Source organism: Delphinapterus leucas, chromosome 1 (assembly GCF_059928025.1).
Source record: "Delphinapterus leucas isolate spDelLeu-1000000601 "Yukka" chromosome 1, BTC_Dleu_Yukka2, whole genome shotgun sequence".
Classification (NCBI taxonomy): domain Eukaryota; kingdom Metazoa; phylum Chordata; class Mammalia; order Artiodactyla; family Monodontidae; genus Delphinapterus; species Delphinapterus leucas.
In genome coordinates this window covers 87,085,606-87,109,391 of record NC_143129.1, presented here as the reverse complement: position 1 = coordinate 87,109,391, position 23,786 = coordinate 87,085,606, and the positions used below count along the sequence as shown (strand labels likewise).

Below are 23,786 nucleotides of genomic sequence, written 5' to 3'. Positions count from 1 at the left end.
CTACAAGCCAGAAGGGAGTGGCATGATATACTTAAAGTGATGAAAGGGAAGAACCTACAACCAAGATTACTCTAACTTGCAAGGATCTCATTCAGATTCGATGGAGAAATCAGAAGCTTTACAGACAAGCAAAAGCTAAGAGAATTCAGCACCACCAAACCAGCTATACAACAAATACTAAAGGAACTTCTATAAGTGGGAAACACGAGAAGAAAAGGACCTACAAAAAGAAACCCAAAACAATTAAGAAAATAAATGGTCATAGGAACATACATATCGATAATTACCTTAAACGTGAATGGATTAAATGCTCCAACCAAAAGACACAGGCTTTCTGAGTGGATACAAAAACAAGACCCATATATATGCTGTCTACAAGAGACCCACTTCAGACCTAGGGACACATACAGACTGAAAGTGAGGGGATGGAAAAAGATCTTCCATGCAAGTAGAAATCAAAAGAGAGCTGGAGTAGCAATGCTCATATCAGATAAAATGGACTCCAAAATAAAGAATGTTACAAGAGACAAGGAAGGACACTACATAATGATCAAGGGATCGATCCAAGAAGAAGATGTAACAACTATAAATATATATGCACCCCACATAGGAGAACCTCAATACATAAGGCAACTGCTAACAGCTATAAGAGAGGAAATCGACTGTAACACAATAATAGTGGGGGACTTTAACACCTCACTTACACAAATGGACAGATCATCCAAAATGAAAATAAGGAAACGGAAGCTTTAAATGACACAATAGACCAGATAGATTTAATTGATATTTATAGGACATTCCATCCAAAAACAGCAGATTACATTTTCTTCTCAGCTGCGCACGGAACATTCTCCAGGATAGATCACATCTTGGGTCACAAATCAAGCCTCATTAAATTTAAGAAAATTGAAATCATATCAAGCATCTTTTCTGATCACAATGGTATGAGATTAGAAATGAATCACAGTGGAAAAAAACACCAACACATGGAGGCTAAACAATAAGTTACTAAATAACCTTAGAGATCACTGAAGAAATCAAAGAGGAATCAAAAAATACCTAGAGACAAATGACAGTGAAAACACGACGATCCAAAACCTATGGGATGCAGCAAAAGCAGTTCTCAGAAGGAAGTCTATAGCTATACAAGCCTACCACAAGAAACAAGAAAAATCTCAAATAAACTATCTAACCTTACACCTAAAGGAACCGGAGAAAGAAGTACAAACAAAACCCAAAGTTAGCAGAAGGAAAGAAATCATAAAGATCAGATCAGAAATGAATGAAATAGAAACAAAGAAAGCAATAGCAAAGATCAATAAAACTAAAAGTTGCGTCTTTGAGAAGATAAACAAAATTGATAAACCATTAGCCAGACTCATCAAGAGGGAGAAGACTCAAATCAATAAAATTAGAAATGAAAAAGAAGAAGTTACAACAGACACCGCAGAAAATACAAAGCATCCTAAGAGACTACTACCAGCAACGCTATGCCAATAAATTGGAAAACCTGGAAGAAATGGACAAATTCTTAGAAAGGTATAACCTTCCAAGACTGAACCAGGAAGAAATAGAAAATATGAACAGACCAATCACAAGTAACAAAATTGAAGCTGTGATTTAAAATCTTCCAACCAACAAAAGTCCAGGACCAGATGGCTTCACAGGGGAATTCTATCAAACATTTAGAGGAGAGCTAACATCCATCCTCCTAAAACTCTTCCAAAAACTTGCAGAGGAAGGAACACTCCCAAACTCATTCTGTGAGGCCACCATCACCCTGATAACCAAAACCAGACAGAGATACTACAAGAAAAGAAAATTACAGACCAATATCACTGATGAATATAGATGCAAAAATCCTCAACAAAATACTAGCAAACAGAATCCAACCACAGATTAAAAGGATCATACACCATGATCAAGTGGAATTTATCCCAGGGATGTGAGAATTCTTCAATGTACGCAAATCAATCAATGTGATACACCACATTAACAAATTGAAGAATAAAAACCATATGCTCATCTCAATAGATGCAGTAAAAGCTTTTGACAAAATTCAACACCCATTTATGATAAAAACTCTCCAGAAAGTGGGTATAGAGGGAACCTACCTCAACATAATAAAGGCCATGTATGACAAACCCACAGCAAACATCATTCTCAATGGCGAAAAACAGAAAGCATTTCCTCTAAGATCAGGAAAAAGACAAAGCTGTCCACTGTCACCACTATTATTCAGCATAGTTTTGGAAGTCCTAGCCATAGCAATCAGAGAAGAAAAAGAAATAAAAGGAATACAAATTGGAAAAGAAGTAAAACTGTCACTCTTTGCAGGTGACATGATACTATACATAGAGGATCCTAAAGATGCCACCAGAAAACTACTAGAGCTAATCGATGAATTTGGTAAAGTTGCAGGATACAAAATTAATGTACAGAAATCTCTTGCATCCCTATATACTAACGATGAAAAATCTGAAAGAGAATTTAAGGAAACACTCCCATTTACCACTGCAACAAAAAGAATAAAATATCTAGGAATAAACCTACCTAGGGAGACAAAAGAGCTGTATGCAGAAAACTATAAGACACTGATGAAAGAAATTAAAGATGATGCCAACAGATGGAGAGATATACCATGTTCTTGGATTGGAAGAATAAATATTGTGAAAATGACTATACTACCCAAAGCAATCTACGGATTCAGTGCAATCCCTATCAAATTACCAATGGCATTTTTTACGGAACTAGAACAAAAAATCTTAAAATTTGTATGGAGACACAGAAGACCCCGAATAGCCAAAGCAGTCTTGAGGGAAAAAAACGGAGCTGGAGGAATCAGGCTCCCTGATTTCAGACTATACTACAAAGCTACAGTAATCAAGACAATATGGTACTGGCACAAAAGCGGAAACATAGATCAATGGAACAAGATAGAAAGCCCAGAGATAAGCCAACGCGCCTATGGTCAACTAATCTATGACAAAGGAGGCAAGGATATACAATGGAGAAAAGACAGTCTCTTCAATAAGTGGTGCTGGGAAAACTGGACAGCTACGTGTAAAAGAATGAAATTAGAACACTCCCTAACACCAAATACAAAAATACACTCAAAATGGATTAGAGACCTAAATGTAAGACCAGACACTATAAAACTCTTAGAGGAGAACATAGGCAGAACACTCTTTGACATAAGTCACAGCAAGATCTTTTTTGATCCACCTCCTAGAGTAATGGAAATAAAAACAAAAATAAACAAATGGGACCTAATGAAACTTCAAAGCTTTTGCACAGCAAAGGAAACCATAAACAAGACGAAAAGACAACCCTCAGAATGGGAGAAAACATTTGCAAATGAATCAGTGGACAAAGGATTAATCTCCAAAATGTATAAACAGCTTATGCAGCTCCATATTAAAGAAACAGACAACCCATCCCAATTCAAAAATGGGCAGAAGACCTAAACAGACATTTCTCCAAAGAAGACATACAGATGGCCAAGAAGCACATGAAAAGTTGCTTAACATCACTAATTATTAGAGAAATGCAAATCAAAACTACAATGAGGTATCACCTCACACCAGATAGAATGGGCATCATCAGAAAATCTACAAACAACAAATTCTGGAGAGGGTGTGGAGAAAAGGGAACCTCTTGCACTGTTGGTGGGAGTGTAAATTGATATAGCCACTATGGAGAACAGTATGGAGTTTCCTTAAAAAACTAAAAATAGAATTACCATATGATCCAGCAATCCCACTACTGGGCATATACCCAGAGAAAACCATAATTCAAAAAGACACATGCACCCCAATGTTCATTGCAGCACTATTTACAGTAGCCAGGTCATGGAAGCAACCTAAATGCCCATGGACAGACGAATGGATAAAGAAGATGTGGTACATATATACAATGGAATATTACTCAGCCATAAAAAGGAATGAAATTGGGTCATTTGTTGAGACGTGGATGGATCTAGAGACTGTAAGTAAGAGTGAAGTAAGTCAGAAAGAGAAAAACAAATATCGTATATTAACGCATGTATGTGGAACCTAGAAAAATGGTACAGGTGAACCAGTTTGCAGGGCAGAAATTGAGACACAGATGTAGAGAACAAACCTATGGACACCAAGGGGGGAAAGCTGCAGTGGGGTGGGGATGGTGGTGTGATGAATTGGGCAATTGGGATTGACACACTGATGTTTGTAAAATTGAGGACTAATAAGAACCCACTGTATAAAAAAGTAAAATAAAATCCAAAAATTAAAAAAAGATGCCTAGTGATGCTAATCATCTCCATGTGAGCAGTTCATCTCTCTAGTAAATTGTGTATCAAGAAAAAAGCGATCTCTCCCTGTTTTTAAGTATATTTTTCATCATGTTTAGTGTAATGCTGTAAATCTTGGAGAGCACCATGGGACCCCTACAAAGTGCCACTAGTGATGCTGGACATGTTCCTAAGAAGCAGAGAAAAGTCATGACATTGACATTTCAAGAAAAAGTTGAATTGCTTGATATGTACCGTAGATTGAGGTCTGTAGCTGTGTTTTCTCACGACTGCATGATAGTGTGTAAGGATGAGTGTGAAAAAAAAAAAAAGAAAAATTCATTAAGCCATCACTGCAGCTACACCAGCAGGCACAAAAACCTTGCACTTTTTGCAAAATACCTTTTTATCTTGTATTGAAAATGCAGCTTTTTTTTTTTTTTTTTTTTTTTTTTGCGGTACACGGGCCTCTCATTGTTGTGGCCTCTCCCGCCACGGAGCACAGGCTCCGGATGCGCAGGCCCGGTGGTCACGGACCACGGGCCCAGCTGCTCCGCGGCATGTGGGATCCTTCTGGACCGGGGCACGAACCCGCGTCCCCTGCATCGGCAGGCGGACTCCCAACCACTGCGCCACCAGGGAAGCCCCGAAAATGCAGCTTTTTATGTGGGTGCAGGATTGCGAGGTATTCCTATAGACCCTAATATGATTTGAGAAAAAGCAAAGTCATTATATGACAACTTAAAGCAAAAGGAAGGTGCAGGATTTGATGCCTGTAAAGAATGGTTTGCTAATTTTAGAAAGAGCTTTGGCTTAAAAAATGTCACTATAACACAACAGGAGAAACAGCTTCTGCTGACCAAGAGGCAGCAGAGGAGTTCCCAGACACCATTAAGAAAATCATTGAGGAGAAAGAATATCTGCCTAAACAGGTTTTAATGCAGACAAAAGTGCCCTCTTCTGGAAAAGAAAAATGCCAGAGAGGACATTTTTTAGTAAAGAAGAGAAGTAAGCACCAGGATTTAAGGCAGGAAGGGATAGGCTAACTCTACTGTTTTGTGCAAATGCAGTTGGGTTTATCGTAAGAACTGCCCTTATCTCCAAAGCTGCTAATTAACCCTTGAGCCTTGAGGGGCAAAGACAAACACCAGCAGCACGTCTTTTGTTTGTGTTATACTGTAAGAAGGCCTGAAGGAGAACCCTTTTTCTGAATGTGTTCCATCGTTGCTTTGTCCCTGAAGTCAGGAAGTACCTTGCCAGTAAGAGACTGCCTTTTAGGAAAGCAGCGGGGGGACGGGGGTGGTGGTGTGAAGAATTGGGAGATTGGGATTGACGTATGTACACTAATATGTATAAAATGGGTAACTAATAAGAACCTGCTGTATAAAAAAATAAATAAAATTCAAAAAAAAAAAAGACTGCCTTTTAGAGTTCTTTCATTATTGGACAATGACCCTGGCCCCCTAGAACCCCAGAGTTCACCACCAAAGGCATCAAAGTGGCCTACTTGCCTCCAAACACAACATCTCTAATTCAGCCTCTAGATCAGGGGGTCATAAGAACCTTTAAGGCTCATTTCACACAGTACTCTATGGAAAAGGCTGTCAGCGCTGTGGAAGAGAACAACAGAGAAAACATCATGAAAGTCTGGAAGGATTACACCACTGAATATGCCATCATTATTAAAGAAAAAGCCATTAAATTCTTGTTGGAGGAAACTGTGTCCAGATGTTGTGCATAACTTCACAGGATTTACCACAGAGCCAGCCAAGGAAATCATGAAAGAGATTGTGGATATGGCAAAACAGGGAGGAGGCGAAGGGTTTCAAGATACAGATCTTGGAGGAATTTAAGAGCTATTAGACACCACACCAGAGGAATTAACAAAAGATGAGCGCTTCCAAACCAGTGGCAGGTGATGAGGAAGAAGACCTGGGAGAAGCAGTGCAGAAAACAGATGGACCTTAGACAATTTGGCAGGAGGGTTCCGATTATTCAAGACTGCTTTTGACTTCTTTTATGACATGGACCTTCTATGATATGGGCACTGAAACTAAAGCAAACAGTGGAGGAAGGATTGGAACCACATAGAAACATTTTTGGAGAAATGAAAAAGCAAAAAAGTCAGAATTTATGATGTGTTTCCATAAAGCTATACTGAATGCGCCTTCCTCTCCTACCTCCCCTTCCACCTCTGAGACAGCAAGGCCAACCTCCTCTCTTCCACTTCCTCCTCAGCCTACTCAACATGAAGATGACGAGGATGGAGACCTTTCTGATGGTGGTCCACTTACTGATTAGAGCATCGTGTTGTACAGTTAATAAACTTACCTGTTGTGCATGTGTGTGAGTGTCTCCATGTGAAAATCTAATAACTGTACGGCAAGAACTGTATGGAATGAGATGCTTTTGTGTCATCATCATCGCTTAAGTATTCATCGTGCAGAACATCGTGTGCAAGACTTGTACTGCATTCCCACCAACAGTACACAAGGGTTTCCTTTTCTCCACATCTTCACCAACACTTGTTATCTCTTGTCTTTTTGATAATAGTCTTTGAAACAGGTGTGAGGTGGTATCTCATTGTGGCTTTGATTTGCATTTCCCTGATGGTTAGTAATGTTGAACATCTTTACGTGTATCAGCTGTTGGCCATTTGTGTGTCTTTTTGGGAAAATGTTCAATTTCTCTGCCCATTTTTTAATTGGGTTGTTTGGTTTTTAGCTATTGAGTTTAGTTCTTTATATATTTTGGATATTAACCCCTGTCAGATATATGATTTGCAGCTATTTTCTCCCATTCTATAGGTTGCCTGTTCATTTTTTGGATTGTTTCTTTGGCTGTGCAGAAGCTTTTTAGTTTGATGTAGTTCCACTTATTTATTTTTGCCTTTGTTGCTTGTGCTTTTGGTGTCATATCCAAAAAATCATTGCCAAGAACCATGTCAAGGAGCTCTTTCTCTGTTTTCTTCTAGGAGTTTTAGTTTCAGGTCTTAAGTAGCTTCTGATTGTATCACTTTATCATTTCTAATTGTATTTTTTAAAGCATTCCTGATTATCCTATATAAAATTTCAGTTTGTCCCCTTATTCCCTCATTTTCTCTTACTTTAATTTTCGCCATAGCACCTGTCTTCTAACATACTGTATAATTTCCTTAGGCATATAAGAATATATACCTTAGAATATGAACTCCACGAGGGCGGTGATATTTGTATATTTTAGTTATTGTTTTATCCCCAGCATCAGTGGTGGAGCCACACATAGTTGTTTCAGTATTAAATATTTGTGGAGTAAAGGATTGAATCATTTGATTCTGAGAGAGAGCTGAAAAACAGCAATTTTATAAGATCTTACAAAAATGGGAGTGGGAAGGAGAAGAGAATAATAGAACTATTTTATTTCCTGCTTGAGGCTCAGGGCTTGAACTCAGAATTCAGTTAGTGCTAGAATATAGCTAATAATGAGCGGGTCAAGAAATTAATAAAGCAAGAAGGAAAGGCACAAGGCAAGATGTGAAAAGTGGAGGAGTCAGGGCAGTTGATCTGTTTTCAGTAGAGAGTCAAAGGTTCAGATGCCCACGTGAAGGAGAAAAGCAGAAACAGTACAAACTGGTGATAGAAGTTACAAAATTGGTAAACCCAGGGCAGTGGTTCTTAAACTTGAGCATGCATCAGAATCATCTGGAAAGCTTCTTAAAACAGATTGCTGAGCTCCATTGCCAAAGTTTCTGATTAGAAGGTCTAGAGTGGGATCTGAGAATTTTCATTTGTAACAAGTTCCCAAGTGATGCTGATGCTGCTGGTCTGGAGGATCACACTTTGAGACCACTGACACCTATGACTCAGTAAACCACTTATGGAAGCAATTAGGGATCAAGGAACTACCTATACTGACAAGGAATAGCTAGTATACCATGAGGTCATGTGGACAAATCATGGCTATATTTATGTGGTCCAGTCTCCTCAAATGGCATACTGAAGGTATACCATATATTTTAATCCCTCTTAGGACTTACCACAGTGTCACTGCAATCCACATATTAGACACTAGGGGACACACACACAGAGTGAATTTCACTTGCGCTGTTTAATATAAGCATTTTTTTCAGTTTGCAAGCTGTGTACTTGGAAATATCCTTGCCAGTTTTCTTTTGCTGCAGTAGAGGGAGCTACAATTCAAATTATACTTATGTAGCAGTAACACATAATACGATTATTTTCCTTTTCCATCATTCTTTTTTTCTTAACTTTAAAAATTGACTTATATACACTATCGATACTAGGTATGAAATAGATAACTAATGAGAACCTACTGTATAACACAGGGAAATCTACTCAGTGTTCTGTGGTGACCTAAATGAGAAGGAAATCCAAAAAAGGGGGGATATACGTATACGTACAGCTGATTCACTTTGCTGTACAGCAGAAACGAACACAACATTGTAAAGCAACTATATGCCAATACAAAATAAATGAATAAAAAATAAGTAAAATAAAAATTGGCTTTATTAAAGTTTTCTAAGTGTACAGTTCATTGTATTTTGGCAAATATATAAGCTTGAGTAACTACAGCCACAGGTAATATGGAATATTTCCATCCTCATCTTGCAGTGAGTTCCACCCCAACCCTGAACACATAGCTGCTTTGTGTTACTATAAGTTGCCTGTTCTAGAATTCCATATAATTATGCACTTTTTTTTGTTTGGCATTCTTTTCAGCATAATTTTTTTAGATCAGTCAGTGTTGTTGCATGTATCAGTAGTTCATTCCTTTCTCTTGGTAGTATTCTGCTGTATGGCTATGCCACATATTCTTTATTCATTCACTTTTTGGTGGTTCATTAGTCATATGCTTTTGAAAGGAATTATGTTTGTTTACCATTTGGCTACACATCAGTGTCTTGCTCTTAGTTTTTTCTATCTAGGAATTTTTAAATTTCTCCCTTAAAAGTAACTAATGCCACCTATTTTGCTGTTACCAAATAATTACTATCAAATAATTTGCTATTAAATAATATTCTAAATGTTTTTAATCTTGGGGCTTCTTAAAGCAGAGACGGCAAATATAGAACGGTAGGAGCTAAAATTTGTGGCAACAGTCTTCCTCTCAAAACTCAAGTAAATATTGCTGACTGAAGTTTTTTGTTCTAAGCTTGTCCTGGTTTTCAAAAAATTCCAGTGAGACTTCTGTTTCTCCCTTTGCAAGCAATTTTATGCGTGTTTTTCCTGATATTTACCTAAGTTGGCTAATTAGGTGCTTTTTCTAGGGGAATATTTTAGTATTATAAGAAAGCTAGTAATATACAAATAGAGTAACAGATTTGTGGTAAATTACCAAAAATGTTAATTGTAGTATCTAGAAAATGAGTGTATATGGGTTTCGCTGTAAAATTCTTTCCAAGTTTCTGTAGGTTTGAAAGTTTTATAATAAAATATTGAGGTGGGAGGAAGGAGGAAAAGAGCCAGTAAATTGTTATCCAGGAGACAGATATTATTGCTGATGTTGTTATCATATCCTATAGTAGTTCCAATTCTTCTTTTTATAGCTACTGTTATCTTCCTTTGCCTGTAAAGTTATTCTCAGTATAAGCAAATGAATGTACAGTTAGCCTGCTACCAGACTGTTAAAGCTAATTCCCTAGTGAACAAGGTTTTGAAGTAGGTTCAAAGACAGTTGTGATAATGGTTTTGTCAACAAAGCATCAAGAGTAGTATGATTCAAGTTTGTCATCAAAAGTGTCTAAGTAATACATTTGTGAGAGAGGAAGAATCAATGAGATAGATTATTGGGGTAAGGATTCTTAGACAGGAAAAAATAGTTCAAGAGGGAAGACTCAAAAAAACAAAGCCACTATTCTCTTCCATTTATCTTTTTTTAAAATCTTTTATCCTATCTGTAATTGTATCCTAAAGTTAACTTTCTACCATGAGAAGACTATTTTTCCAGCTGGATGACAAAAGAGCATTAAATCTCCTGTTCTCTGCTATTCTCTGCTCACTTAGCCCTGAAGCTTGGTTTATAGACTAAGTCAAGTCAAAAGTATTTATTAAGGAGTTGTTCTCATCTCAGAATTGTGCTATTTGAGAATTAAAGCGTATGAAACATATACTCTACTCATGAGCTTGCAGTGTAGTTAAGAAAGCTCTTACTTCTGGTCATGGGCAAACTCAATAAAAGTACAAAGTATATATACAGTGCTAAATAGAATATAAATGTTTTGGAAATTCAGAGAAAGGAACTTTGGTGTGAGCTAGAGTAGTTATGAAAAAAGATTGAAATGATGCTAAGTGATACATAAGATGTTAATAGGTGATATAAAGCAGAAAGTCACTTCATGAAAAGAGGGATCCAGCTTGAGAAAATAAATGCTACCTTTCTTTAAAAATACAGTAAGAAAATTATCCTGACTAAAGAATATTCAGTAGAAGTAATGGGAGATAGGATTCTAGAATCAAAATCAGGGAAGCAACAATATGGATGAACATTGAGGACATTATGTGAAGTGAAATAAGCCAGTCACAAAAAGACAAATACTGTTATGATTCCACTTACATGAAGTATCTATAATCAGATTCATAGAAAAAGAAAGTAAAAAAGGTGGTTATCAAGGGCTGGGGGAGGAAAAAAAGGGAAGTTGTTGTTTACAGGGTGCAGAGTTTCTCAGTTTTGCAAGATGAAAAAGTTTTGGAGATAATGTTTCACAGTAATGTGAATATACATAACACCACTGAATTTTAAAACGGTTAAGATGGTAAATTTTATGTTCTGTGTTTTTACCACAATAAAAAACTAGAGAATCAATGTCATGCTACAAAGGGAATTGTAAGATAAAATGCCAAAACATCTGTACTTTAACTCTAACCCCTATAGCTTACCCTGGAATGTAGTGAAAGGAAAACAAATATGACTGAGAGAGCCCCAAAGGGAGAAAAGTAACCTGTTATTTTAAATGATTGCAAGGATCCAAAGAAATTACACATCAAGATACTACAACAAATGTGATTTTGTAATCAATATTAATGTTCTTTCAGGAATGATGGAAAGAAACACAACAGAATAGATATATAATTTTAAAGAAGGGAAGAGTTGGATTGAGAAAAATAAAGATAGATGAACTTAATGTCCATTTTCACAAGATTCTAGAAAGTCATGGTATGAAGTCTTTAGAGAAGAATCAGTGATCATGAAGAGCCGGAAAGGGTTCCTAAGAGCAAGTTCTTGGTGGATAAACTCTAATGATCTTTTTGGATCGGGTTAATAATAGAGGGTAAGAGATTCCATGAACATAGTTACATAGTGTTCAGCAAATCATTTGACAAAGTATTTCAAAATGGAAGGGTAGGTCTTTTGCTTCCTCCAAGCTGGAATACCAGGGATCATATTTACCATTCCTCTTGAAACAAACAGATAGACTGTGTTTGAAACAATGGTTTTCAGAACACTGGACAAGAGGCAATGAAGGACTGTAATCTCTGAGAGATGGGACACAAGCCAGGTGAACCCTGTGTTTGCCCCAGCTTGCTGTCTTGATAGAGTTTCCAGTCCACTGCACAGGAAGGGGACCTGAGGCAGAGTGCAACAGATTCCTTGAGGAGATGGAGCTGTGATTCCAAGGAAACTAAGATAGCTAGTGTTCACAGGAGAGTACTAGAGAGGAGAGAGCTGCACAGGGATCCCAGGAAAACCCCCTGGAGTGTTCAGCAGAATGAAGGAACTACCTGAATTGAGGGAAGGACTCATCTGTGAGGGATTAAAGGGAACAGTTTATGGTAATCACATAGGACCAGGAATAGTGTCTGGTTTCAGTAGCCTGACTGGAAAAACTCCTAATTTATTGTGCACCAAGTAGAGTACTCAGGAAAGTCCTGCCTCAGTAGAGGTGGATAATCTACAAAAATATCTAGCAACCAACAAGGTAAAATTCATAATGTCTGGCATCCACTCAAAGATACCGTGTATGCAAAGAAGCAGGAGAACATGACCTATCATGAAAATAATCAATTGAAACTAACTTTGAACTCACAGATGTTAGAATTAGCAGACAACATTAAAACAGTTATTATAACTATATTCTGTACATTCAAAATGTTAAGTAGAGACATGGAAGATATAAAAACCCAAATAAAACTTCTAGAAATGAAAACTGCAGTGTCTGAATTGGAAAATAAATATACCAAATAGGATTAATAGCAGATTAGACATTGCAGAAGAAAAGATTACTGAACTAGAAGATATAGCAATAGAAATCCAAATGAAACAACAAAAAAAGAATCTTATAAAAATGAAAAGAGCATCAGTGAACTGTGTCACAACTGCACGTAGCTTAAAATATATGAAATTGGAGTCTCTGAAGGAGAGGACAGAAATATGGATGAAAAGAAAATTGGCCACACTCTTTCCAAGCTTGATGTAAACACCGTACTCACAGATCCAAGAAGCTGAATAAACATCAAGGACAAGAAACGTGAAGAATACTTCCCCCAAGGCACATTGTACTCAAATTGCTCAGAGATAGTGATAAAGAAAAAAATCTTAAAAGCAACCAGAGGGAAAACACAAGTTAGCCAAAAAGGAGCAAATATAAGAATGACATCAGAGTTCTCATTGGAAACAAGACTAATATCCCTCTGAACATAACTATAAAATAGCTAAACAAGTTTTTTTCAAATCAGATCTACAGCATATTAGTTAATACATCATGACCCAAATGGGTTTATTCCATGTATGGAGGCTTGATTTAACATTGGAAAAATCAATCAGTGAACTGTTAAAGAAAAAGCATATGATCACCTCAATAGACAGAAAAATCATTTGACAAAATCCAACATCCGTTCCTGGTAAAACTCTTAGCAAACAAAAAACAGAAAGGAACTTCCTTAACCTGAAAAAGGGCATGTATGAAGAACATATATCTAGCATCACACTGAAAAACTAAAATCCTCCTAAGTTCCTCTAAGGTCAGAAACAAGACACGGATGCCTGTTCGCTTCACTTCTATTTAGCCTTGTATTGGAGGTTCTCCAGTGCAGCCATACAAGAAAAAGAAATAAAAGACATCCAGATTAGAAAGAAAGAAGTAAGCTACCTTTTTTTTTTTTTTGTAGAGGATAATTGTTCTCTATGAAAATCCTATGGAGTTTCTCAAAAATTAGTTACTAGAACTAATAAGTGAATTTAGCAGGGTTACAGATAGAAGATTAATATATTAGAGTCAATTGTATATACTAGCGGTGAACAATCAGAAATTGAAACTGAAAAAATTGCCGCTTATAAATATTGAAATATTTAGGGATAAATCTTGCCAAAACACATAAAAGACCTGTACACTGAAAACTAAAAATCATTGCTGAGAGAAATTAAAGACCTAAATAAATGGAGAGACTCACTTTATTTATGGTTCTGAGAATTCAGTATTGTTAATTCTCCCTCAATTGTTCTATAGTTACGCAATCCCGGTCAAAATCCCTGGAGGCTTTTTTGGGTAGAAATTAATAAGCTCTTTCTAAATTTCATATGAGAATGCTAAGAACCTGGAATGACCAAAACAAGTTTGAAAAAGAACAAAGTTGAAAGCCTAATACTATGTGATTTCAAGACTCATTATAAAGCTATCATAATCAAAACACTGTGGTATTGGTGTAATAGATAATAATAATTGATAGCCAAATATATGAAAAAAATGGGGGGGAATTGATTTTTGACAAAGGTACAAAGAGATGCAATGCAATGCAATGCAATGAGAAAAGATAGGCTTTTCAACAAAAGGTGCTAGAATAATTGGATTTCTGTATGCATATACAAAAATCAACTCAAAATGGATTATAGACCTAAATATACAACTTTTAATAGAAAACATAGGAGAAAATCTTTGTGACCTTTGGCTAGGCAAAAATTTCTTAGATATTATACCAAGCATAATCCATAAAAGAACAAATTGATCAATTGGTCTAAAATTTAAAAACATAAGCTCTTTGGAACAAACGTATGGACACCAAGGGGGGAAAGCGGTGGGGGGTGGGGGTGGTGTGATGAATTGGGAGATTGGGATCGACGTGTATACACTGATGTGTATAAAATTGATGACTAATAAGAAAATAAATAAACATTAAAAAATATAAAAACATAAGCTCTTTGAGAAACATTTGAAAGGAAATGAAGTAAAATGATGAAAAGTCAAGTCACAGACTGGAATCTTTGCAAAGTATATATCTGATAAAGGACTTGTGTCTAGGTTATATAATACTCAAAACTCAAGAATAAGATAATATACAACCAGTTTAAAACTAGGCAAAAGAGTTAACAGACACGTCACTTATATCTTCAGAGAAGAGGGAAGGATGACAAATAAGCTCATGAAAAAGTGCTCAACATCATTAGCATAAATTAAAGCTACAGTGCAATACCACTACACACCTATTAGAATGTCAGAATTTACCCACACCTGAAGATGTCTCTTTAATTTCTGGAGTTTGGACTTTTTGTGTAGAGATACAATGCTTGGAGCATCTTATAATTCTGAGGAGAAAGTCAAGAAAATCATGGAGATTCTGATTACTGGGGAAAAAATTAGAAACAAAATCTCCTGCCTTTACAAATGTAGCAGAGAAAGAAAACATTTTATTGTTGAATAAGCATTAAACCAGACTACAGTTTCCATCACAGGCAGATTGCAAAGACAGAAAGAAATCTTACCTTTCTATATAACCAGGCAGATATATCAGTTACATACATGTTCTGAAGATAAATGATAATTTATTCTTCTGTAAAAGTACAGTTGACCCTTTTTGTTTTCTTTTCTTTCTTTCTTTATTATTTATTTATTTATTTTTGGCTGTGTTGGGTCTTTGTTGCTGCATGCGGGCTTTCTCTAGTTGCGGCAAACAGGGGCTACTCTTCACTGCAGTGCGTGGGCTACTCATTGTGGTGGCTTGTTGTGGAGCATGGGCTCTAGGCGCATAGGCTTCGGTAGTTATGGCTCACGGGCTCTAGAGAACAGGCTCAGTAGTTGTGGCACATGGGCTTAGTTGTTCTGCAGCATGTGGGATCTTCCCAGACCAGGGCTCGAACCCGTGTCCCCTGCATTGGCAGGTGGATTCTTAACCACTGTGCCACTAGGGAAGCCCTACAGTTGACTCTTGAGCGACACAGGTTTGAACTGCATGAGTTCACTTATACGTGGATATTTATCAATAGTAAATATTGGGCTGGCCAAAAAGTTCCTTCGGTTTTTAAGTAAAAATAAAAGTTTTCATTTTCACCAAGAACTTTATTGAACAACGTATTCACTCTTTTGTTCCACTACCTTGTGCCATTTTTCAGGCAGCTTCATAATTCCATCTTCCCCAAACTTTTTATCTTTTTGAGCAAAGAACTGTTCCAGGTGCCTTTTACAGTCTTCCAGGGAATTGAAAATTTTTTCATTAAGAGAATTTGTAAAGACCAAAATAAATGGACATTGGAAGGTGCAATGTCTGGTGAATATGACGGATGAATCAGAACTTCCCAGCCAAGCTGTAACAGTTTTTGCCTGGTCATCAAAGAAACATGCAGTCTTGGGTTATCATGATGGAAGATTATGCGTTTTCTGTTGACTAATTCTGGATGCTTTTCATCAAGTGCTGCTCTCAGTTGGTCTAATTGGGAGCAGTACTTGTTGGAATTAATCGTTTGGTTTTCCGGAAGGAGCTCATAATAGAGCTCCCTTCCAATCCCACCATATACACAACATCACCTTCTTTGGATGAAGGCTGGCCTTTGGTGTGGTTGGTGGTGGTTCATTTCGCTTGTCCCACGATCTCTTCCATTCCACATTATTGTACACTATCCACTTTTCATTGCTCATCACAATTTGTTTTAAAAACGGAACATTTTCATGATGTTTAAGTAGAGAATCAAATGTGGAAATGTGGTCAAGAAGTTTTTTTTCGCTTAACTTATGTGGAACCCAGACGTCAAAGTGATTAACATAACAAAGCTGGTGTAAATGATTTTCAACACTTGATTTGGCTATTTTGAGTATGTTGGCTATCTTCTGCGTGGTATAACGTTGATTGTTATATCTCAATTAATGTCTCGATTTGATCGCTATCAACTTCAACGGGTCTACCCAACCATGGAGCATCATCCAGCAAGAAATCTCCAACATGAAACTTCACAAACCGTTTTTGACATGTTTGATCAGTCACAGCACCTTCTCCATACACTGCACAAATCTTTTTCTGCATTTCAGTTGCGTTTTTACCTTTCTTGAAATGATAAAGCATATGCCGAAAATGTTGCTTTTTTCTTCAGTCTTCAATATAAAAATGGCTACACAATATTCACCAATTTTGATGTTTTTTTTTTAAATGCATGCTGATATGACAGCTGTCACAATACAATCTAACAAAATTCTTTTGAATGAAGTTAGACAACTAAGCGCTCCTAGAGCCATATTATGGAAAAACCTGAACAACCTTTTTGGCCAATCCAGTACTACAGTAGTACGCAGTCCGAGGTTGGTTGAATCCATGGATGTGGAGGAACTAGGAATACAGAGGACTCAGGGATACTGTACTCGAATTAACCCCCACTTAGTTTAGGGATCAGAGGTACTTTCTTGACAACACCATTTGCTATACATAGTACCTTCTAAATTCACATGGTGATTGGGGTGGCCATCTGTGTTAATTGCCTTTATCCAGTGGAAAAGTAATACTTCTGTATTTATGACAAAGGGGTAATCAGAGCTTGGAGAAAGGTACCTAAGCTAACCTCCCACAATGACAGAGAGATTGGGGTGCTATCTTCCTTGATGTTTATATTTCAAAGTCATGGCTCCCAGGCCTTTTAAGAAAAACATTCCTGGATTGTAAAGCTGGCAAGAGGTTTACGAAACTTTTAAAAAGATTTTACATACATATCAAAGGGACTCAAGGCAGTGACCTAAGAATAGGGAAAAAGGGATAAGGTCTTTTGGCACCAGGAAAAATTTAATATTTTTTCATTAATCTTTAAAAACCCAGAGATCTGACAATGTTTTACCGCTGAATTAACCAACCTTTGTTACCATCTACCTCTGGGCTTTTTGTTATGTGAGATAACCCCAACTGTTTATGTATTGATAGTAGAGGTATCCTCTATCCTATAGGAAAGTCATCCTAAATTATTTGACCCCTAAAGGCAGAGGAAGATGAATTTTCCCCAGCCCTCTTATGTTTCACGACAAAGCCTAAACCATTGAAGCATACCAGAAATGTTCTGCCTCCTTCCGTTTATCTTTTAAAAAATGCATTTGAATCCACAATACACCCACATTTGTTTCAATATTTTTTCTTCCCCACCCTTTCCCACCAAAAAACAACTTTTAAGATTTGAGAAAAGATGTGGGGAAAGGCAGAGAGGGGCAGATCTTTTGGAGAGGTTAATAATTGTATATTTTAATGTATCATCTTTTAGAACATAATTTCCACTGAGTGTCTTTAATTTGATTTCTAACCAGTCTATTCTAAGACATCATTTAAACATTAGGAGTGTAAATGAAATGGAAGGTTTAAGTAAATTATTTTTCAAGCAATCTGAGGTTTTATTATGAGTTACTTGTAGTAGTCCCTAATGCAAGCCTTTAGCATTGTAACATCTATCCGTAGCACCCTGGACACTGCCACTGCTAGTTGTGAAAAAGAATAGACAAGTCGGCAAGTCTCATTTGGTAAACATAAAGGATTAAATAAAGAACATATTAGCTTGGTAGTTTGTTCTTTTAGCCTTACCATTTCTCCATAGATACTTAAATGTTTCTCCTCAGATTTTGTTGACTGTTCTTTCTGTAAAACTTTCCTATTTGGTGGTTACCGCCAACACTTATGTTGAGATGACTTCTGGCACCATCACCTCCTCTGAATGTCTTGTCTTTGTAGATAAGAGAAAGATAAAAGAGATGTATGTGAGCAGCATTTAAAAATAGCCCTAAAAAGTCAGCAAGACATCCAGTAAAACTGAAGCACTAAATAGTACCTTTTTATATACTTACAGGCCTCTGTCAATGCCATTTGTCATCTATTATCTCTAACTTTGAACTATAGTTTTAAAAAATCCTTATTAGGGCTTCCCTAGTGGCGCAGTGGTTGAGAGTCCGCCTGCCAATGCAGGGGACGCGGGTTCGTACCCCGGTCCGGGAAGATCCCACATGACGCAGAAAGGCTGGGCCTGTGAGCCATGGCTGCTGAGCCTGCGCGTCCGGAGCCTGTGCTCCGCAGCGGGAGAGGCCACAGCAGTGAGAGGCCCGTGTACCGCAAAAACAAAACAAAACAAAACAAAACACTAAAAAAAAAATCCTTATTAGAGGAAAAAACATCTAGTAGTCTGATAGCTAATTTAGATTAGACTTTCCTCAACTTTTGCAGCAAAGATCACACTTCTCCAATTGTTCTATTTTTAAAATCCAAGTTAAAAATCTTAAATTTAAGTCAGTAGTAGTGTACCATGTCCTTGACATGAATTGTTTAGCTATATTACTGTACTTTTAAACATTTGTTATAAATTTTAAATATATCTGTATATCTGTAGTCTAGCCTCTGCTCCCTAGGGATTATTTGACTTTCCAAGAAGTAGTTAGTCTTATTCCAAACCCCTACTTAAGGTCCAGAGGTGTCCTAAGGAGAGTAGACATGGAAGTTGTATTAGTTTCCTAGGGCTGCCATTAACAAATTACCACAAACTTGGTGGCATTACAGAAATTCTATTCTCTCACAGCTCTGGAGGCCAGAAGTCTGAAATCGTTTTCTTCCGAAGGTGTTCCTTGGGTGATGGGAGCTTAACTTCAGTCTTCGCCTCTGCCTTCACATGACTTTCGTCCCTATATGTCTCTGGGTCCAAATCTCTCTCTCCTTTCTCTTGTAAAGGTAGAAGTCGTTGGATTTAGGGCCCATCCTAAACCCAGGATGATTTCCTCTTGAGATCCTTGACTAATTATATCCCCAAAGACCCTATTTCCAAATAAAGACACATTCTGAGGCTCCAGATGGACATGAATTGGGGGGCGTGGGGACTGTTCAACCCACTACAGTAGTATTAAGATTATTTTTTAAATGATTGTTTAAAAATAATAATACCACTTTCTGTTATCTAAAACTTCCACAATCACTATCTTATTGATTTTTATAACTTGTGTGTTTATGTGAGGTACTTCTATAGCATCCCCAATGGAAAGGAATCATTTTGCAGGAAACTGCATTTTCTGTCTATTCCTTCACTTACTCCTCTCCCAGGTAGTGAGAAGATTAGAATGAGCCTGATACATTTGCCCACATTTAACCAAGAGACATGGAACTGCACAGAACATAGCTCTCCTGGACATATTTGTGCCCAGAACACAAAGAGCTTGTGCTTCTGATCTCCATACAGTAAGCTGACCCAGCAGAGTCTCTTGCTATGTCCATCCAAGTCTTTTTTCAGTTCTACCTTCTCTGCCTGTAACCTGGTGAATAAATCAGTCAAGCAGATCTCAAGGTCTAGGATCAAAGTGAAATTAGAAGCACTGTCACTCTCCATTCTAGCTTTATCAGTTGTAAAGTTGATAAGCAACCCTCCTTTACCCCAGTGCTGTGTTTTTACTCTGTCATCCAGAACTATAACAATAAGCAGAAAAGATACTAATGTGCCTATTTTTGAAGTAAGTTTAGCTAGAATATTGTAAAGGGATTCTTCACCAAAGCCTAGTAAGGCCCAGCCATTGCTAAGATCAAGAGTTAGAACCCAGATTTCCTGACTCTGTATAGCTGTTTCTTTAAGCTTACTTTGATGACCCCCTAATAGAATTCAGATTAGAATTTGCCCAATTATAGTATATAATATTCTTACCTATAGTGGTAAGAATCATTTTTTAAACTATCATTTTTAATTTCTAAGTTACCACTGTGGCCTGCAGTGTTTATGGAAAGGTGTAAACATATGCCTTCATATAAACAATGCTATTACCTATTGGACTTCTCTGGTGGCGCAGTGGTTAAGAATTTGCCTGCCAATGAGGGGGACATGGGTTCGGGCCCTGGCCCAGGGAGATCCCATATGCCACAGAGCAACTGAGCCTGCGCTCTAGAGCCCGCAAGCCGCAACTACTGGAGCCCGCATGCCCTAGAGCCCATGCACTGCAACTACTGAGCACGCGTGCTGCAACTACTGAAGCCCGCACACCTAGAGCCCGTGCTCCACAAAAAGAGAAGCCACTGCAATGAGAAGCCCACACACTGCAACAAAGAGAAAGCCCGTGCACAGCAACAAAGACCCAATGCAGCCGAAAAAACAACGCTATTACCTATTAAGAGAGACTAATTATTAAACCTCCTGTAAATCCATAATGTTTCTGAAACCTTTATTTAAATTTGTGGTACCTGCTCTAAGAACTGCAAAAACTAATGTATTAGGAGTATGTGAAAGTCCTTGCTGTGTCCAAATAATGTGCTTTACTTGTTCCTTCAGTGTTTATTAATAAATATAGATTAATTAATTTCTAATTATACTATGAGGTCTCCAAGCTGCCAAAACATATGATTGATATTATATCTGATTTTTAAAAGAAGGTCTCTAAAAAATTCTGAATTGGTTTGTTTTATGCCATTTTACAGTTTGTTGTTTTATGTGTTTCAGGCAGGTATATGGGATTTGCTTTTTAACTGCCTTATTTCAGAGGTCTAGTTGTTCATCTTACTGGATTTTCTTATGCACTCTTCTGGAATATTTTGTGTTTCTAATCATTTGAATGGATGAGGTTCATTTTCTGGTGTGTTTTTCATCAAACCTGCTCAAAATAGGCCATGGGTGTCCTCTGCCATTATAACTGAGATCACTTGATCTTCTTGTTGAATTCTAATTGAAACTCATTTTCCCCTTTTATTTTCAGATACTTGTATCTTCTGTTCTCCAGTGATGACCTTTTACCTTTAGACCACTGGGTATTTAATACAGAGGCTCACCCTCTGCCTGTGTTACATTTAGCCAACACCACACTTTCAAGAAACCCTGCTGTTCGATGAAAGCAGCTCCAGAAAGACCATTCTCACCTGTGTTTTGTTTACATGGACCACTACAGAAATTAGTCTGGAGAGGGGCCTTTTGAAAACCTGGACCTCTTAAGTCAACATGGCAGGGTGAAACGTGACTATTCCCTGCAAGACTTTTCAACTTGTAGATGTTTCAACTTTGAAATAATTCCATTTTATACCTGACCAAAACATATTCTGGTGTGTGTAGGACAGAGACCTGATGTGCTTTGATTCTTAACAAGATGGTCACGTGAGAAATTATGCCTGTTACTGCTTATTGCTTTTAGAGTCCTGGAATCTGGAGGCTAGATTTCCTGAGAATAAGCCAAGAATGTGGAGCACCTTGCAGGAGTTGGAGATGGCCTTTGGAACCAATTATATATTTGTTTCCTCCCAGAGTGGAGCAGCTCTCAAGTCAAAATATTTACACATTGTTTATCCCTTTTTTCTCCATTTTAAATAATGGAATGAATTAAAATAAATAAGAACAAAAGAACGGTGTAACTGCATCAGCAGCAAGAAGACTCAAAAAGGAAACAGAATACCTATCCCTGTCCGAATTTTCAAGTTTCGTATTAGATGACCAGACTGGCAACCATTTCAAATCTCAGTCTATCTATTCCATTGAAATTCCTTGGTTAAATTTGTTTTCTCTGGAGGCATGATCTCACAAAGAATACTCTTCAAGTCTTTGTCTCCATATAGAATCATTGAAACTGCTATTTATCATAACCACTACTTACGAGCCTGGGTTTGGGATTTTGTGCATGTTGTTCAGTCTAGTGTTGGTAGCATGACAAAAAGTGGGGAAAATGCTGCAGTTTGTTGCCTTGAAACCTGTCCTAAGAGAAAGCCTTGGTTTTGTTGGCAGGAGATTATTTTTCCAAAGCAGCAAATCTACCAAGTAAACTTCATCTACTTTAACCTCATTATAAACTTAGTAGAATCCCTCGATTTACAACTCTCTTTATGTAGCTTGGCAAAATTCACCGTACTGCCATGCAGCTCTGAATTTACCTTGATGAGGCCAATTACTTTTACAACTTACTAAATCAAAAACAAAACATAGTGAAACTTCCTTAACTATTTTTGGGACAGGGGATCCTTTATTATCCCATTAGATGAGGGAGCTTTTCACAAATATTTTATGTAACAAATAAATTCAACTTTTTTTTCTCCAAGCGTATTTACAGAAATTCAAAGAATCAGAATAGCTTCAAAATAATTTTTAGTGATTAAATGTGGTATAATTAATTATATTATGCTAAACATGGGATATATCTAAGGGGCTTTCTCTTACCATCAATAGATTTTGCAATGATATTTCTTTTTAAAGAAATTATGATTTCTCTATATTGGGAGGGGAATAACTTAAATTTTATCAAGAACTGTAAGATAAATATCTGACTTAATAAATTTTCTGTCCCTTGAATTTATGTCGCAGTGCAAGACACTTTTTCTTCCTTACCTTTAATACAGACAGCTTCCATTGACAGTAATAGTTGGGAGTAGTATTATGTCTAGTATTTACTCTGAATTTGAAGATTTCATGGAACAGTGTGCAGGAAGCCCACCTTAGAGTTCTGAAGGCTTATTTTCTTATTTTGTTTACTCTTTTATTAGCATGTGGTAGATTTAAATTGGAAAAAGATTTAATAAATTAATATAATTAAATATGTTTTAAGGGTGATCATCTTATATCACACATAGTCAAGCAGTCCTCACAGTTCAGCAAATGATCCATAAATGATAACCATCTCAAGATTTTCAGTATACATAGAAAGTAAGGATGTAGAGCCAGTTGCATTATTTAAATCTTTAGGAGAGTTAAATTTTGGTACATATTTTGAGACTATAATACCTTTTACTAGTTGAAAAATTAAAATTTTTAAATGAAAAGTGTAGATGACTAACTTTAGAAGAGAAAGGGGAAAGTATTTGGTTCTCAAAACATGTTAGCTTTCCTCCTGAAAATAGCAGAAGCCCACTTATGGGTCACTAAAAAGAATGAAAAACTTGACTTGGCAAAAGACCCAGAACAGCTGTAGAGATGGCAGTGAACCCTCCCTTGCTTCGTTTAGAAGAATGCTGAGTAAAGGGGCCTTCTTGGTTCCCCAAGAACTTCTCAAGGAATGAAAAGACGGAAGCCCCGTCCCAATTGCTCTGTTTGTGTTTCTCGGATGACTGGAGCTCGGGAGAAGGCAGAGAAGTGTACAGGCGTGGCCAGTTCTGGTACAAGCAAAAAGCTTGAGGGGGACAAAGGAAGAGTCTTCTTCATCATCTCCTTACCTTCCTTGTGAGAAGACTAGCGCTTATGAGTGTGCTTCCTTTTTTTGTTGTTTTTTCTTCTCTGAATACCAAAGGCAATTAAATTTAAGTCAGCTACATATGACTTGCCAGTGTCATGTTTTATTTTTGTTATAGATTAAAAAAATTATTTTCTCCAAGATCCATCCTTATTCCATAGTATCCCATATTCTGCTAGTTTCCAAGAA

The 23,786-nt window shown here is 37.1% G+C and overlaps 1 protein-coding gene across 3 annotated transcripts in view; it reads left to right on the top strand.

Moving 5' to 3' along the window:
* Positions 1-23,786, top strand: part of MAN1A2 (mannosidase alpha class 1A member 2) — a 209,700-nt gene that overhangs the window by 138,185 nt on the left and 47,729 nt on the right. Inside the window, exon 13 of one of the 3 annotated variants that reach the window (XM_022583954.3) lies at positions 21,150-23,683. The exons of the other annotated variants lie outside the window; for them this stretch is intronic. Within the exon in view, the coding sequence (XP_022439662.1) occupies positions 21,150-21,282 (133 nt within the window). The 3' untranslated portion in view covers positions 21,283-23,683. Of the gene's footprint in view, positions 1-21,149; positions 23,684-23,786 lie in introns of those variants that run through there. 3 annotated transcript variants of the gene reach the window in all.